At 38.8% G+C, this 18,630-nt stretch overlaps 1 protein-coding gene across 1 annotated transcript in view; it reads left to right on the top strand.

Moving 5' to 3' along the window:
* ZNF385D (zinc finger protein 385D) overlaps nt 1–18,630 on the top strand; it is a 137,651-nt gene that overhangs the window by 116,420 nt on the left and 2,601 nt on the right. Inside the window, exons 3-6 of the mRNA XM_008059075.2 lie at nt 2,003–2,236; nt 14,859–15,037; nt 16,077–16,178; nt 18,251–18,630. The exon at nt 18,251–18,630 is cut by the window's right edge and continues 2,601 nt beyond it. Coding sequence (XP_008057266.1) covers nt 2,003–2,236; nt 14,859–15,037; nt 16,077–16,178; nt 18,251–18,484 — 749 coding nt within the window. The 3' untranslated portion in view covers nt 18,485–18,630. The remainder of the gene's footprint in view (nt 1–2,002; nt 2,237–14,858; nt 15,038–16,076; nt 16,179–18,250) is intronic.

The raw sequence follows: 18,630 nt of genomic DNA, 5'->3' as shown, positions 1-18,630 counted from the left end.
TTTCCTTAAAACATGGCCAGGAATGCTCTCCACACCATTGAAAGGCACTTACTTGATTTTAGCAGCTAAATAAGTGATGAAAAGTGTGTGAAATGTCAGGCAAAGGAAGCAAGATCCAGATGAAGTTTTTTTCTTACACAACAGCCCTTAACAAGAGTTCATTTCTCTTCATATTGACAAGTGTTTCTGATGCCATATTTAGAAAAGTAGCAATAAACAGCCTCACCCATATTCTCACCCCCACACTTGGATCAAAGAGGATAGTCCAGAGGCATCATGTGACTGCAGTCAAGTCTTGCTAGCATGAACTAACAAGTAATAAGCATTTAAGCAAGGAGAACATGGGTCCTCATATCCCTCCCCAATCCCTTTATCCTGAACTCTTCACTGTAACATTCAATAGTGACCATAGAAGCATATGGAATGAGAGATAGTTCCGAGAGCAGCTGTAGCTGGAGAGGCGGCCTGGGAATAGTATAGATAGGAAGTTAAGAAAGAGCTGAAAGGCTGGGAAAAGTACCATAAGGGTAGATAGGATCTGAGTATAGAACTCCCTTACAGTTTGTTACTGGGTTGTGGCAGACATTGTGGACATCAGAGTGATTGGCATATTTGAAAGGAGAGCTGTGTGTACTTAAGTAAAGTTAGCCCGGGGTGGTTTTACTTTGAAGGTTGATGTCTCCAGATTTAGAATCAGACTTTGGGGCCAGAAGGGTTGTAGGATTTCAGTGCATCAACACTTTCATGGTCATTAAACTCTTGAAACGACGTGACAACAACATTGTGTGACCACTCTGTGAATTCCTTGTGAAGAGAGGCTATTAATGCTTGAATACTTGTGCACAACCTCCCGGCTTACAACCTGGTACAGCACATGCATTGGATAAATATGCTGAACTAGAATTTCTCTTCTTTTGGTACTGAAGATTTTGTACCTGGTGTTGAATTATAACAGAGCAATGATTTTATGAACTGCTGATCTGGACAAAGCAATTATGGCATCAGGGTTACATTTCTTTCGTTCCTCCTTTCTTTCCTCCTTTCTTCCTTCCTTCCTTCCTTCCTTCCTTCCTTCCTTCCTTCCTTCCTTCCTTCCTTCCTTTCTTTCTTTCTTTCTTTCTTTCTTTCTTTCTTTCTTTCTTTCTTTCTTTCTTTCTTTTCTTCCTCCCTTCCTCCCTCTGTCCCTTTCTTCCTTCCTCCCTTCTTCCTTTCTTCCTTTGCATAAGCACATTCAAAAGCATCTGTACCAGTTTTTTATTAAAGAAAAAAATAGAAAGATAAGTAGTAAAGAAAAGAGTATTTTTAAAGTACTTACCTTCTGTTTTATTTTTTTTAAAAACATCTGTGTAGAAATATATGTATATAGAGTAAAACATATTGTAAATATGTTTTAACTAAGACCACATATTAACAAAAAGAATTTGTGGATATCTTTATTCCATAGAACTGTTTTTGTTGAATCAGGGTCTCACTCTGTCATCCAGGCTGGAGTGCAGTGGCATGATTATAACTTACTACAGCCGCGACCTCCTGGGCTCAGGCAATCTTCCTGCCTCAGCCTCCCAAGTAGCTGGATCTACAGGTGTACACCACCAAGCTTGGTCAACTTTTTGATTTTTTTTTTTTATACACACAAGGCCCCACTATGTTACCTAGACGGGTCTTGAACTCCTGGGCTCAAGCAGTCCACCCACCTCAGTACCCCCTGTGTGCTGGGCTTACAGGCATGGGCCACTGCACTCGGCCAACTCCATAGCATATTTTCAAATTGTATTTATGTATATTTTCCAGAGTCATCTGAATTATTTATTTCAATATATGAAATCAAATGTGGCCATTTATGTACATTTTCGCATGAGGTGATTGATGCATGGTTGACAGGCGGCAGCTGCTGACTGCTCATGTCATTATTAGTAGAATGTAATGTCAGTGATATGTTTCCAAATGGGAAAAGATAATACCACTGTTTCTCTCCCTTTCCTCCATGCTCTTTTGAATGCAGACAGTACCGCAGAGACACCAGCAATATCAACGACGACAACTGTGGAAATCCACAAAAGCAGTGTTATGACAACTGAGATCACCTCTAAAGTGGAAAAAAGCCCCACGACAGCCACCGGCAACAGCTCATGTCCTTCCACGGAGACTGAGGAAGAAAAGGCAAAACGGCTTCTTTACTGTTCGCTATGCAAGGTTGCTGTCAACTCCGCCTCACAGCTGGAGGCACATAACAGCGGTGAGATGCAGCGAGTTCTTTTCTGTCTCAACAGCTCTGCAATTATCCTCCTCTGAATAGATTAGATATTTTGCAGCAGGGGACAGTGGGGTGGAGAAAAACTGGCAATTATTACATGGAATTCATGAGCCATTAAAAAATAAAAATGACAGACAAAGTGTTATGTACATGGGGGCAAGGAATGGTTTCCAGGGTTTGCAGGCCATGGTGTGTGTGTGTGTGTGTGTGTGTGTGTGTGTGTTTTAATAAACATTAGGAGATAAAGTGAAATATAATCCTAAGATTTATTTTGCATTTGTATGATTTCTAGATTGTTTATGTATTTTCATGCATTTGCATCTAAATGAAATTTCCTAAAATTGTACCCATAATATTGCTGCAAAATGTGGTTGCACGATGCTAAGTACTTTTGGCTAAGACCCCTCTCTTATGATTTTTATGGCAATAATGCTATTTGGGTAGATCTATGGAACCTGGACAATTAAGAAAGTTTTTATTGTGTGTATTCATTAAAGTAGGATTTTTAAATGTAATATTTTATTTACCCTTTCCAATAACTTTGCAATACCTTAAATATGTTATTCCTTTTCATTTATTTGAGACTCAGAAGACACACAACATGACTAATTAAGTGACAGACCCATGATTCAAACCCAGATCTTTCTGACTTACAGGCTAAACTTTAATGGGAGAAAGAAAAAGTACTGCAATGCTGACAAGCCAGACTGGACAATGCTCTCCCAATATACCAATATCTTTTGGATTCATCCAGCTGTCCTGTGCATGCTTGTGTGTGTGGTATGTGTGTATAATGTACACATATATGTATTTTTATGCGCACACACACACACACACACACACACACACACACACACACACATATATTTATCTCTGTATTCTCACTCTTTCTTTCTGTCTCTGTCTCTCTCTAACAATGATCAGCTTTTCTCTAAAGACTGGATTCATTGCCAAGATCAACTTTTGTCCAAAAGACTGGGTTCATTGTCAGGACTCTATCAGCAGCTATAATAGAAGAAGAATCATTTGTGAATCATACCCTGAGTTAATATTGCAGCTATATGTTGAGCCACTGACCAATCGTGGTGCTGCACTGGTAATATGGTAATATTCAAGTAATGACTTCAAGGCTCTAAGGAGTAACTGCAGATGGAGAACAATTACTTCAGCACATATCTTCCTCCTGCATACGGCATTAGTTGTAGTCAGGGAGAGTTCATGCGTTCAATGGCTGAGAAACACAGAAAAGCATCTGACCCGGTACCAGACAGATTTTCCATGTGTTTATTCATGCAAATGCATTTCTTCCTGGATGTGAGATACTGGGAGAGTGTAAACATCACTGATAGTCCATCTATTTCTCAGGAATTCTTGCTCATTCCACAGAGTGACGAAGAAACATTCGTTGGGGGGGAGGGGAATACATTTTGACAGATCATTCATGCCCTTTGAGCCTGGAGTTATTTTGCCAAGAATTTGGGAATCTTTCCTGAATTTTTATCAGAAACATCTGATTAAGAAGCAAAGAATGAGTTACTTTTTTGATTACATCACATCGGGTCAGCATTTTTCATATTCTTGTTCTAGGTCCTCATCTCTGCTTTGTGTGTCCAAGTGACCTATGAAGCTTTTAAAATATTGTATATAGGCACTACCCAGGGATCCTGATCGTTATCTTTAGGGTCTGGGAAGCTGCAGTTTGGGGAAAAAAAGAGAATACATTCATAGTGTTTTGTAGGTGGTGCTACTTACCACAACAACCTCAGCTGAGAGTTTAAGGAAGTGATTGTGGCGTCACCCCCTACTTGAATTCCTTTATTGGCGAGTTCCCTCTGAACCTTCAGCATGGCTTGCAGGTCGTGGCCACTCCCTTTGTTTTTCAAGCTGCTCCTCGGGTGTCCTTTTCCCTGTATTCCCTTCCTGCCTCAGAAGCACCATTCAGAATCTCAGGCCTCGTGCAGATTTTAGAACTCTTCCTAGACTTGCACTAGCAAGCTGTGACAGGATGAAAGGTAGCCAAAGAAGAAGAAAAGACCATAAATAGGAGCTCTTGGACCCCCCTGGTCGACTATTTTTGATGTCCACATTCGGCTGTATCACTTGTATTTGGAACAGTGTTGGGAGACTCATCATGTCTGGGACTTTCTCTAGATGAAGATGAGTGTGAATGTAACTCTGTATCCCAGCAACTGCCGCGCCCATACTGGCCACCTCCGTATCTTCCCCTTAGGGTCTGACGAAGGGAAGGTTAGAGGCAAGTTAAAGAAGACCTACTCTGCAGGAATAGGAGCCCTGCTTGTAGGGTTCATCAAAGGATGATAGTGGTATGATTTTATTTGGATTTCCTAAGAAGTAGATTCTGAAACAAGGGTTGGGGACAAATAATTTTTTTAGGGAAGTGAAGGTAACAGGCTAGGTGAGTAGGAAAAAAAAGAGAGGAGGGAAGACAGCCAATACAGAAGCCATTGTTTAGCCAGGGACCCACTTGGACAACTGGCACTTACTCGACAAAACTGTTACACTCCACAGTTCACTGATTTAAACATCACAACTTCTATTGGTTACGTAGAATGACAGAATTGGAACTATAATTCAAATTGGTTTTTTTTAAACGTTATCATCACTGTGCTATCATTGTTGATTTATAATCTACTGTTTACATGTTTTAAAAGATGTAGCACCACAGGGCTTGAATGCATGCACAGTGTCCTTAGTGAGAGAAGGTATTTGGGACTATCATGAACTTACTAACAATACAAAACCCTGCAACTGAATTCGTGGGGCGGGGTGGGGGGGAACTTGTGTGACATCTGTTACAGATAAGTAATATAAATCGACTAACAGCACACACTAAATCTCAATAATAATCATGTTGATTGTTTAGAATATATGTTAACAAGACTTTTTGCGAGGTCATCCTCCATCACTGACATTTAGAGTCTCCTTCTCATGGTGCTAGTGGAAAGCAGACAGCAGAGTCCATTTGGTTCATTTAATTATTGTTTTCTCACTTGTCTTTAAATACACCCGTTTATTGTCTGTACTCAGGGAAGACCACAAGCACTGTTCCAACTTTAGAACTCCACTGCACCCTACATTTATCCTACCCCTCCAATAGAACTTCAAAAGACTTTTTGGCTTTCTTCTAGAGCCAGGTATTAGAAAACCACTGTTTAGATTGGACTGTGTTTTTCAGGGAATCAGATTTGAAGGCAGGTTTGATTGTGAAGCAGCCATGCTGCAGGGTGGGATGATGTTTCTTTTGCATCTGAATAATAATTCTATGGGGTTTTTTTTTCATATTTTTCCCCTTTGGAAACACATTGTAGACTTAAAGTAGGGTCTGAGCACTGAGTGTGGAATTGTGCATCTATGGACCACTCACGTAAGTCCAGCAATATTTCAAAACATATTTTTATTTTAATCTTAGAAAATGCATTCTTAATTCTGATCAACTGACCACAAGCAAGTTTTGGGAATACAATTTTTATCAAACACTGACCATGGTATGGGACAACAGAATGGTCTAGAAGGGATTCGACTTAATTTTTACCTTCAGATATGCAGATGACTTTTCTGTGTGAATCTAGGAAAGTATATTGTACTCTCTGGGCTATCCGGCTCTCTCTCTCTCTCTCTCTCTCTCTCTCTCTCTCTCTCTCTCTCTCTCTCTCTCTCTCTCTCTCTCCCTTTCTCTTTCTCTGAGTTAAGAAGCCATATGGCACCTTTTAAGGATCAAATATTATGGCAGGATGATTAATGTGACCACAGCTGCTGCTAGCATTATTCAGTGGTCAGTTATTTTATTTGTTTCCTATTTCTGTGTTTCACTAATGTGTAACCATTTGAACTTGCAGTTAATTGATCTGTATTCTATACATTGGAATATGGGATTTGAACAGAGGGATTCCTACTTTGATATTTTTTTCAGAATTTGGAAAGAGAAGTACCTCTACTGAGCTGATGATCAAGGTTTACAAAATAGTCTAAAAGTGCTTTAAACACATAGTCCTTTTAAGAGATCTGGAAGCTCCCTTCAACTTGTATATTATGGCAACGGATACTAAAACATATATTTTTATCTTTTTCTTGATATAAATTCCCCCGAAACATCCTACTAGGTAATGCTTGGTTTAACTAATTTTGACATTTTTCTCTGTATAATTGAAAAAAAAAACACCTTTGAAATGTTTTATAGTTAAAGCTCATTACTAATTTGTACACATTTTTCTGGTAATTACTTAAAGTGGTAATATTCAATCATTTTCACTAAACTCATCCCTAGACAGAGTTTATTCTATCCCTCTCTAAGTTTCAATATACTGAAAAGATAGTTATCAAAGGACAGACTTGGCTAAATTTTAAAATGCTCATAGAGTTCTCAACTTTTGCCTTTACAAAAGCAACATTGTTAAGAAGGAGAGAGAGAAGATTGATTAAAATTTATTGAGCACATCAAAGTGCCAAGAATACTGCTTAAAACAATCAATGCATTAAATACAGTACTTTGATAGAGCAGATAATTTCCTTTTTAAAAAAATAACTGAGGACATTGAGGCACAAAGAAGCCTAAGCTCCCACAGCTAATGGAGGAGGCAAAATTGGACCTGCACAATTTCAGAGCCTGAGCTTGTAAGTTTTTTTCATCAACAAGAAAAAAAAAGTTCAGTGTTTGGTATCAATTTGTCTTGGTATCTAAGACTTCAACTAATTTTCTTGATTATCTGTTATGTGTTAGATGCATAAAACTTATTCCTGAGCATACAACTGCAAGCAAGCCCTAGTCATTGCCTTCAAGCAGTCCATGTCTAGTGGGGGATTCTGTGCTCAGAAATAAGATATGTAGAGACTTGTTTCATGTGAAAAGCTCATTTAAGCCAGTCATCTGTGGTCAATGTTCGTGACCTCATTATTAAAGCCCAATGATGATTTGGCACTTCTAATCAGCGTTTTCTAGAGTAATGGCAAGGCTTTCATTTGATTGAAAATAGAAATAGAGACTCTCCTATCACAATTCTGCTGTCATACTTTAAACTTTCTACAAATGATATTAAAAAGAAAAAACAATTTAGCCTCATACTTCCTCTGTGTTCCATATCATGCAGATTATATTTGAATATTAGAGCTGTACTGTCTCACACCACTGGTCTTGGGTGGCTATTTCAATTGAAATTAATTTCCAGCCCAGTTTCTCAGTTGTAGTGCATCTGTATGGATCTAGAATATTTCCATCATCCTAAAAGTTTCCACTGGGCTGTGTACTAGACCTATAATTCATAAATATGTTTAGGGTATTGTGATAGTGAATGATTTGGAGTATATTATCTAATAATTTTTTTAATTTTACATTCATGCGAGCATTCAAGGTTTACTTATTTCACACCTGGTAACCTCTCACTGATTGACAACCAGAATGAGTGACTTCAGAGAGGTGTCAAGATGCATTTTCTGGCTGTGTAGATTTATATGACTGATCGTGTTTCAAGTGGCTAAAATGGTTTTCATGTGCAAACCAGTGGAATATTCAACCTGTATTATTTTTCCTGCCTATACCTCATATAATTGATGCTCGCAATATTTCGGAATGTTTACACATGAAAATGTATCACTACTGAGGGCTTATATCTTGAAGTTGAGAGGGAAGCAGGCTTTTGCTTTTCAATTTACTTATATGCCCTTCTGTGGTCTTTGAATTTTCTACCCAAAGCCTCTGTTGCTTTTTTTTTAAAGAGTTAAAAAAAAAACTAGTTTAGACATAAAGTAAACAAAAGCACTGCTTTTATAAACATCTAAGACAGCATCATATTTCAGTGACACTGTGGAAGTGTGTCTAATTTGTCCACTTATTGATTCTTGAGTGTTAATTATATGAAGACCTTTTTGCTGGGCTTTCTTGGGGAAGGGCTCAAAAAGCACTTTCCGTGGTCTTAAAGAAGGGCCTTATTTTAAAGGAGAGATCGGGACACATAAAGCTTGTTCCATGTTTGTCTGCAGCCTCATTGTTCCCTGTAAGTCAGTGTTTCAGGGCATTATGGGTAAAAGACATTTTCTGGATGCCTGATATTTCTCCTCACATGAGAATGTCAAGGGTCACTGCTATGTTGATTCCATGTTCATCTTCCCCGTTACAAGGCGAGTCATGTGTCAGCCCATCGGTTTCTCAGTCTGCCGAGCTCTTCTCTGGGCTTCCTTTGGTCACTGGATCCATGGTGCAGCTTATCTCCTTCCTCCTTCTGTCTCTAGCACAATCCCTCTGGGGCCTCTTCTGATGCCAAAAGCAAGGTTGTTTTTTTTTTCCTTCTGCTTTAGATTTCTTGCTTTGTCTATACATTCACCTCTGCAAATCGGACTTTAGATACATATTTCCAACCAGAGAACTGGCCAAAATGACACAATGGTTTTTCTTATTTGGGCCATTAGTTGGTCACCTGATACCTGGATGCCACTCTGGGTGCCTAGTGTTTGTTATTATTCTGATAAAATGAACCAAAGTTTTCTTCTCTAAGACAAAATTTACATGGAAAAGGCATACCAGATAGGAGGTCAAGGTAGTCGTAGGTTCATCTGACATTTAGAGGTTTAAAAAGAGCACATGGAAACTTTTGATAGCAATTAAATATTCCAGGTGTATAGATTCAGGAGAACTTCTTTTCCTTAGGACACACACATGGTATCATGCTATTATACAAACTATCATAAATTAATGCAGAAAAAAATGTACCTTTTCACTTTGCTCTTTGCGTGGAGACTGACCACTTTACACATGTATCTATAAGCTGAATCATTGAACTTGCCAATGAGAAGGTAACTAAACTATTGTTGGCCGTTATATCTGTTTGTTAAAGATGTAGTTCAATGCTATTGAATAGTATTTATTGAGCATTCTGAAAAATTAAACTTGAAGGCATTAAAATTTATTTTATAGAGGAACACATTTTACAGACTATATCAAACTAGACTTTCCTATAAAATAAATCTCTCTGACACTTTCTTTGTGATGTTTAGAAAGTAATTTGGCAGTTTGAATCGAGAGTCTTAAAAATAGTCGTATTCTTTGTCCCTATAATAGTAATTATGAAAATCTATCCTAAGGAAACAATCAAATATGTAATAAAAGATTTAATGAGTGGGATGCTCATTACAACCTAATTATATAGAGAAATAAAAGGAAATAATACAAATGTCTAATATTAGATAAGTGTCTAAATATATTATCTCCGTGTATTGCAAAGCTGTGCTGTCATTAAAAATCAAGTGTATTTCTAAAAGTATATATAATTCCATAGGAACTTTTATGCAAAGCCACTTTAGCTAACTTATCTCAATTTTTAAAAATATGCATATACAAATACAAGATCAAAGATTGGTACATGATAACCGTTATTGATATTTGAATATGCCTCTAGTGGCATGGTGAAATCATGTTTTCTGCTTTAAATTTTTTCTTAGTTCATGAGAATTACTTTTAAAGAATGATTTATTAAATTTTTAAAGGTAATTTGACAATCTCCCTGCTTACCTACTTTTCCTTTATGCCAGTTTAAAAGCCAGCTTAAAAGGGGAGTGATAAAAGTGATGGGAAATGAAAGGGAAGACCAACCCCTTCCCCCATATGATCTTGATTTTTACAGATATAAGACCAACGTGTATCTTGCTCCAAAGTGTCCCCCCCCAATAAAGAAATAAACAGAAAGCAAACAAGTACTGGGTTTTTGGAGCCTTAATGCCTTGCTGAATTTAAACTAGTTGGAGTGAGGCTTCACCTTCCAAAAATCACGAAGCTTCAAATGGAAGTCTTCGTTAGTGTTAGCCTTTTAAAAGTGACAGTAGAAAAATAGCCCACTTAGCTTCTGGCAGATTCTCTCCTTCAGGAGTGAAGTGCAGAAGGTGACATCACAGAGGAAGGCACAACATTGCAAGATGTTTACGTCCTGCTGAAACAAGAGGGGCTATTGCTGGCCTTACCAGGCCACAGTTTTTGGAAGCGTCATGATTCGTGGTGCTTTGCTAAGCCAAAAAGAGCATTATGAAGGAAAAAAAAAGGAGAGGGAAGGAGGTAGAAGGAGAATTAGAAAGATTAAAATCCAAGTTGAGAATGGACTATATTAACAATTGAGAAAATTAAAGGTTCTGTGAGAGATGCATATGTAACCGAATCCAGAGGGGTTAGAAATCCTTCGTGAATGTCTGGAGACTTGAAACCTGCTTTCTATCTGCCAGGAAATTCAAATAGTGCTCGCTTTGTGACCACAAGCATGCACCTTAACCATTCTGAGTCTCTGTTTGCTATCTTTAAAGTGGGGGTACTAATAGCACCTAACTCATAAGGTTTAACTGCGAGCAGGTACAAAATGTAGCAAAGTATCTGAAATATTTTGCAGATTCAATAACTAGGACTTCTAATAATCACTATGTTTATATTATTAATGCATGTATTATCTTTCAAAATTTTTGAATAAAATTAAGGGTACAATTTACTAAATTTTAGCTGTATTTGGAGGAAATATAGCTACCCTTACTGTCTTTTCAAACTTTGAGATCTTAAAAAACTGTCCAATAGTTATTTAATTATGATGGACAATCTGTTACTAAATGCTTGAGGTTATACTGTATAAAAGTTCCACTTTATTTGATGATAAGTAGTGACCCCAGAGTCAAAGATTTTTTTTTTTTTTTTTTTGGAATTGGAGTTGGAGCCTCACTCTGTCACCAAGGCTGGATCCCAGCCTCTACCTGCCGGGCTCTGGCGATCCTTCCACTTCAGCCTTCCAAGTAGCTAGAACTACAGGTGTGCACCACCACACCCAGCTAACTTTTTGATTTATTGTAGAGACTAGATCTTGCAAGTTGCCCGGGCTGGTCTCAAACCCTTAAGCTCAGGCAGTCCTCTCACCTCAGTCTCCCAAAGTGCTGGAATTACAGGCTTCAGCCATTGCGCCCAGCCCAGAGTCAGAGATGTTAGTTGAAGTTCCCTTCCCCCAAATTGCCACATTTTAATCCATATGTATATGTGTGTGTATAAGGCATAAATGGGTGGATATATTTAATTTTTTAATGCTTTCTAGCTTCTGTGGAGAGACTACACTGATAGAATAATTCTAACAAACAATGATTTTCTGAGAAGATGGGTTTTGTCAAAAGCTCACATATGTCCTATTTTGACTTTTCCTCCAGGGATATGGCATAGCTGGGTCTTAGTTTGCCAAAGATTCTCTGGGAAGCACATTATCTTCTGGATCTTTGCCTGATGTCGCTAAGCCCTACTATTTGGGATAAGTGTTATAAATGTTCCCTCGTCTCCCTATTACTTGACACTCATTGCTGAGGCAGGCCACCTGTGTCTGGCTTTTCTCTCTTCCCAGACAAGATAAATTACTTAAATATTGTTGAATAGGTTGAACCAGTGTTGTGATCCATTCAGACTACCTAGCAAACACCCACTCGTAATCATAAAAATATTAACCAAAAGGGAATTAATTGGGAGTCTTTCAAGAATGTCAGGATGAGAGCCATCTCCTATTGACTTCTTAGGCATTCATAAACCAAACCATCTTACTGGTGCATCTCGGTTGGACTTAAGAAGTCAGAAAAATTAATAAATAAATAGCAAAATGATCTGTTGGGATAAGGAAGTTTGCGCAACCATCTCACATATTCATTTCTTGCTCCCTAGGACATTTTTCTTGCCTTACGGCCACTTATGCCATCTTCAGATAAAGCGGAAGGCATTCATGCTTGCTCTGTTGCAAGGGACAGGGGGAATGAGACCCTCAACGAGGCGTCACAGCTGTCACCACGAACACTTCTGTGGTACCATGTTCCAGTTCCTCCAATCTGCCTGCAAGATGTTCACTTTCTTTTTAAAAAACATTTTTATTTTAAAGATGTGGGGTACAATTCAGGGTTAGGTATATAAATGGTCATTGTACATGTAAAGTTTGGGCCTCACTTTGGTCCCCATATCACCTGGTTTGAGATCAGGCATTCTTACTGATGAAATGTTCCCCCGCCGCCCCCCCCTTTCTTAAAGGATTATGATAATTGTTCAGGGTCCCCTTATGAGTGAGAACATGTGGTACTCAGTTCTTTGTTTCTGTGATAGATCACTCAGTATTACAGACTCTAAATCCATGCACGTTGCTGCAAAGTTCATAATTTTGTCCTTCTTTATGGCTGCTTAATAGTCTGTTGTGTATATGTACCACATTTTTTAATCCAGTCTACTTTTGATGAGAGCACAGTTGGTTTCATGTGTTTGCTATTGTGAATAGTGCTGTAATAATCATGTGTGCACAAGTAAGGTGTTCACTTTCTTCTCTTTCTCTAATATGATGACATATGAGCATTTTAATAACTGTGGGTAGGAATATGGGTATTCAAATTGGTCAGGAATGTCCACTTTTTTTTTTTTTTTTTGAGTTGGAGTCTCACTCCATCGCCCAGACCGGAGTGCAGTGGCCGCTCCCGGTCACTGCAGTCTCGACTTGCTGGGCTCCGGCGATCCTTCCGCCTTAGCCTGCCAAGAAGCTGGAACTACAGGCGCACGTTATCATGCTTGGCTAATTTTTGATTTGTTGTAGAGATGAGGTCTCGCCAAGTTCCTCGGGCAGGTCTCGAACCCGCGGGCTCAGGCAGTCCACACACCTCGGCCTCCCCAAGCACTGGGATTACAGGCTGAGCCACCAAGCCCAGCGGAATGTCCACTTTTTGTATTGGGTTCTAAAGTTATTGTCAGTTTGAAGAAGGGAAACACGTGGTGGCTATAAAGGTACTTCATGTGTTTGTCACTTATTTGACGTGATGGTATCTGCAGTGACCTAGAATGCCCCCACCCCCTACCCCAATGTTTTCCGTATCATTACTCAGAGGTTCTGGGAGGCCGGCCTATGACTCAGAAATTAAGTATCTTTTTTGGATGCTCTCAGAACTGACCAACCATCTAATAATTAAAAAAGAGAAACTACTACAAAAATATTTTACAACTCACAATGGCAGAGAGGACACAAAAGATTATAAAAGAAAATTTCATATCTAAAACACATGACTAAGGGAGAAAAATAAATACTTATCATTGCTAAGAAAAAAAGAAATTTTAACAAAGAACAGAGTACCATATATTCTCACTCATAAGGGGAACTTGAACAATTATCATAATACTATAAGAAAGGGATTGGCAGTCGTGGGAAACTGATAGGGGAGAGGGGGTGGGATTGGCAGTTGAAGGAAACTGCCAGGTGGGGGCACACCTCATCAACAAAGGCACCTGCATAATGAACATTTGTATACTTAACCCTGAATGGTACCCCACATCTTTAAAATTAAAAAGAAAAAAAAAAGAAATTTTGAGCAAAACTATGAGCGAAAACTACTATTATGAACTGTATGCAACTAAAGGGATTAAAAAAACAAAAACAACTGTTATTAATGATCGATCATTATAATTACATGAATTGTATGCGACAACCCAGAGATGTTACTGGCTTATTTTATTTTATTTTATTTTATTTTATTTTTATTTATTTATTTATTTTTTGAGTTGGAGTCTCACTCTGTCGCCCAGACTGGAGTGCAGTGGCCGCGCCCGGCCACCGCAGCCTCGACCTGCTGGGCTCCGGCGATCCTTCCGCCTCAGCCTTCCAAGTAGCCGGAACTACAGGCGCGCACTACCACGCCCGGCTAATTTTTTTGATTTATTGTAGAGATGAGGTCTCGCTGCCCAGGGGGGTCTCGAACCCGCGGGCTCAGTCAATCCACTCACCTCAGCCTCCCAAAGGTACGGGATTACAGGCTGAGCCACCGAGCCCGGTTTATTATTATTTTTTTTTTAAGCAAGGTTTATTGAGAGGACAGAAAAGCTCCCACAGTGGGAGGGGGCCCAAAGGGGTTACCTGTTACTGGTTTATTAAAAAGGAGCATTATCTATAGTGTATCTCCTAAGACTAGAAGTCCACTCCTCATCCTGGTGGTCATTTGTTTACATAGTCCATCAACGTGGACTTTACTATCCTAATATGGCTTTGTTTTTTTTAGAGTCATTAAGATCTTTATGCTATTACTCTTTCTCTTTGAACCTAAAATGCATAGCCAAGAAAGCTTGTTTGTATTGTGTTTCAAGAGTGGATATTTAATTAGTGCCACCTCTGTAAACACACCATGTTTAAACTGATTAGATTTGTTACATATCACCTCTAACTATACCTTGAGCGGCTGAATCACTCCTCCTCTTCAGCCGTCATTTATGTCTTATTAGCATCAAAAGGAAATGAAGCAGAGTCACACCCATTTAATTTCGCCTCAGGACTCCCAAGTTGAGTTACTGTGTTGATGGTGCTTGTTTGCAGTATGGAGCGTTAGAAAAAATGAATGATTTAATAATGCTTCATAAGATGATGAGAGCGCATTGCTACAGTCTACTATGTCATGTACGTACTTCAGCCATAATCCCTGGAAGAGCTGCACTGAAACATGGCATCACATTTTGCTATTGAACTGTTTCTTGATGGTATATACTAGCTAAGATCTTTACTTCCCTCCCTCCCTCCGCCCTCCCTCCATCCCTCCCTCCCTCTTTTCTTTCTTTCTTTCTTTTTAATATTCCTGACAGGTACTAAGCACAAAACCATGCTAGAAGCCCGAAATGGAAGTGGCACTATCAAAGCCTTTCCTAGAGCAGGAGTGAAAGGCAAAGGACCTGTTAATAAAGGAAACACGGGCCTCCAAAACAAAACGTTTCACTGTGAAATTTGTGATGTGCACGTCAACTCGGAAACACAACTCAAACAGGTAGGCACAAGTTCTAAGGATGAAAACAGACAGGGACACCCTCATTAGCAGAACCTGTGTGCTTCCTTTCTCCCTTGTCATTTCTGTCTCTCTGTCCCATCCACCCGTCCATTCATCCATCCCACCCATCCATCCATTCTCACTTATTTTCTGTTCACTGTCCTTACTTATGTATGCATATTTTAGCTGCTTGAAGGAATATTAAAATGTAACGGCATCTAGGACCTTCCTGAAATTGTTGGCAGTGAGTTTTTACTGTTCTAGTATATAAAAAGTCAGAGGAGAAGGGCTATGAGATGTTTTTGCTACCACGTTTTCCACTCAACAGTGTTGATTTTCTTTAAAGGTCAACATGCAGTGTTCCATTTTTACTTGTTTAGATATTTACATGTGCCACCTAATTGCATACTGTGCTATTCTTTTATTGTGTGTACTTTATTACATGGTGCTGTATTGTATTTTTAAATCCGGCAGCCACCTGCTGAAGGGATGATTAATCTTGTTGCACTCATTTCTTCCAAAGAGATCAGTTATACATTGCCAACCAAAGGCTCAGCCCCTTGTACTGTGTTGTGCTTTATATGTATAGGTACAATATTTTGCTCATTTTATGCACCTTAGTTATTTATCTTTAGAATTTAAAGGGTTGACATTTGGCTGTACAAATGTGAGGATAAATATTAGTATGGAAATAAATTCATGCTTGCCTGGGCATTTTTGTTTATTTGCACATAAAATTCCTTCAGACATTCCTTTCCTTTGTAAATGCTTTCCTGCAAAAAGAGATATGGGCAGTGATAAGCAGGAAAGCTGGAGAAAGAAAGAAGATACTTCCATTTGTGGAGAAAATGGATAGCATAACAATATATGTCCTGCAGGCATCAGAATCCCAAGACAAAAAGTACATGGACTTTTATTTTTCTCGTTCTGAAACTTGCATGAAATAATTCATATCCTTCTCCAGGATAAAGCAATATTTGTGAGAAATCTTTTTGTATATACCTTTGTAAAAGCTGTCATTTTAAATTGCTTTTAATAGCACATTAGCAGTAGAAGGCACAAAGACAGAGCTGCCGGGAAGCCCCCGAAACCTAAATACAGTCCTTACAACAAACTCCAGAAGGCTGCACATCCGCTGGGGGTGAGTGTTCTCTTGCATCCACAAAGATATTATACTGTCTTTAATGTCCCAAAGTCTGCTGAACTTGGATTCTTTTTTTGTCAGTTACTAAGTGGAATAGATGGGCTGTATCTAAGAAATGACAAACAACTGATTTAAGAGTTCAACCTCTATTCCCAAATAGAATTATGGCTCTCATGATTTGTTTCGGTGTTCTGCCACCTTCACGGCCCAGTACCTTACTTTTTTGAGTTGAGCTCAGATTTGTCGCAGAACATAGGGAAGGGAGAAAAGTCACACTCTTGTGAGCCAGGTTAAGTAATCCCGTGAAATCTGGTCCTGAGGTTAGTGGATACTTTTAGGAGAGAAGGTCAGTGAAAAACAAATTCTTGTTTAAGTATGTCCAAGAGACAAAGCATTGGTATTGTTGATACCCTCAAGAATCTGGATTTTGAATAACACAGTCTCAAATGTGTGGCTCATTTTATTTCATTATTCATACAAGGACACTATGTAAAAACAGGAAATATATCCTGGGAAATGCCCTTCCCCCACCAAATATGCCTTATAGATTAGTAAACATACCTTTATACTGTCCTGGCCCAGATGTTTTGGTAGGAATCCAGAGGAGATTTGTGAAACCTCTTAACATGGCAGATTAATATTGATAAACGTGCTTGTTTTGTTTTTGTTTTTGTTTTTTTCTGGTTGAGGTGACTAGTTTTCATCAGAGATACTCAAAGCTCAATAAAAAGTTAAGAATATTGATCTATAGTATGTGCTGAATTGTGCGTGTTGAAATCTTGCTTCAAAATCTAACTTATTCATACTTGGTTTTATTGTGTACAGCTAACACATGAAAATAATAGTTAAAGGAAAACCGCAGTTGTTATTACAAGACCCCAATATGGGTTGATTCAATTAATTTAGTAGCATCATCTATTTTTATTCAAATGAAGTTACTTTACTCTTCTATAAAGACCCAATTTTAGCTGCACTGAGAGACAGAGAGTTCTGTGCAGAGCTGATAATTCAACACCACCAGTCAGAACCCTGAGTGCTATCTCTGGCCAGCAGAGATGCAGCTTTTGACAATCCTGTGAATGGTTCTTAAAAAGAGCAGTCAAAATTGTGTTGCTATTAGTATTTAAACCCTCCATCTTAACTATCACTAAATGACTGTTTCCATAAATAAAGACAATTTCTCAATGAGAACAGGTATCTTGTTGATGTAACTAGCAGCAAATGAACTAGAATCCTAGAGTAAGACTGAGAAAATGTGGTTGCCATTTGCACAAAGAAAAAGTGGGACATATTCAAATTTGGGAGAGAAAAGTTTTCTTTACTTTTTTCTTGAAAATGGAATTTAGATGGATGCCCTTTGGGAGGCAGAGATGAGAGGATTGTCTGAGTCCAGAGGTTCAAGACCAACCTGGGCAACATGACAAGCTCTCGTCTCTACAAAAATCAAAAAATCAGCCAGGCATGGTGGCATGTGCCTGTGGTTCCAGCTACTCGAAAGGCTGTGGTGGAAGGATCACCTGAGCCTAGCAGGTTGAGGCTGCAGTGTCTGTGAGCGTGCCACTGCACTGCAGCCTGGGTGACAGAGTGAGACTCCAGCTCAAAAAAGATTTAAAAAAAAGAGTGGAATTTTATTATTTGTATATTCCTTGAATAGTATCTCACACAATTGGAAACAGCATTCTGTTACCCAGTTTACACACTCAAATAGTCTAATAGCTCTGAAATATTAATAATCCTGTCTTTTAAAATATCTGCTTCTTAATACGTATATGTTAAGGGTGACATAAAACTTTGTTTCATGCTGGATACTTTCTCTGAAACTATAATTTTCAACAAAAATAAAATAAGTTTGCTGAGTACTTTTCTGGAGAACTTGCTAACATCCCTGGTTGGCCATTTTCAGGTATCTTCCAACTCTTAAAAGGGAAAACTTCATCGTCAGTTCATGAGTGTGAGGTTAACTTTTTTTCTATAGTTTGCTACTATATTTTAAAAGCTCCCTACCACTCTGAATTCTAAGCACAGAGTCCAAAACTTGTGTTCTTTTACTTTCTCCCTCTCCTGTGCAGGTCAAGTTAGTCTTTTCAAAAGAACCTTCAAAGCCATTGGCTCCACGAATTCTACCAAATCCCTTGGCCGCTGCAGCAGCCGCGGCCGCGGTGGCAGTGAGCTCCCCGTTCAGTCTTCGAACTGCTCCAGCAGCAACCCTGTTCCAGACTTCTGCACTCCCGCCAGCGCTCCTGCGGCCGGCTCCTGGACCCATTCGGACCACCCACACGCCTGTGCTGTTTGCTCCTTACTAAATTCAAAATAGGAGTCATTGTACTGCAATAATTTTTCAAAAAAACAAAAACAAAACACAAAAGAGAACTATGCAGTGTTTATTTATAGTTTAAAGTATATCTGAAGAGCCAGGACTTTTGATAGTGAATTGAAAAGGTTATAAAAA

The sequence above is a fragment of the Carlito syrichta genome, unplaced genomic scaffold (assembly GCF_000164805.1).
Source record: "Carlito syrichta isolate Samal-C Ts95f unplaced genomic scaffold, Tarsius_syrichta-2.0.1 Scaffold303695, whole genome shotgun sequence".
Taxonomy (NCBI): Eukaryota; Metazoa; Chordata; class Mammalia; order Primates; family Tarsiidae; genus Carlito; species Carlito syrichta.
The sequence above is the reverse complement of the archived record's forward strand: the minus strand, read 5'-3'. Positions and strand labels throughout refer to the sequence as shown.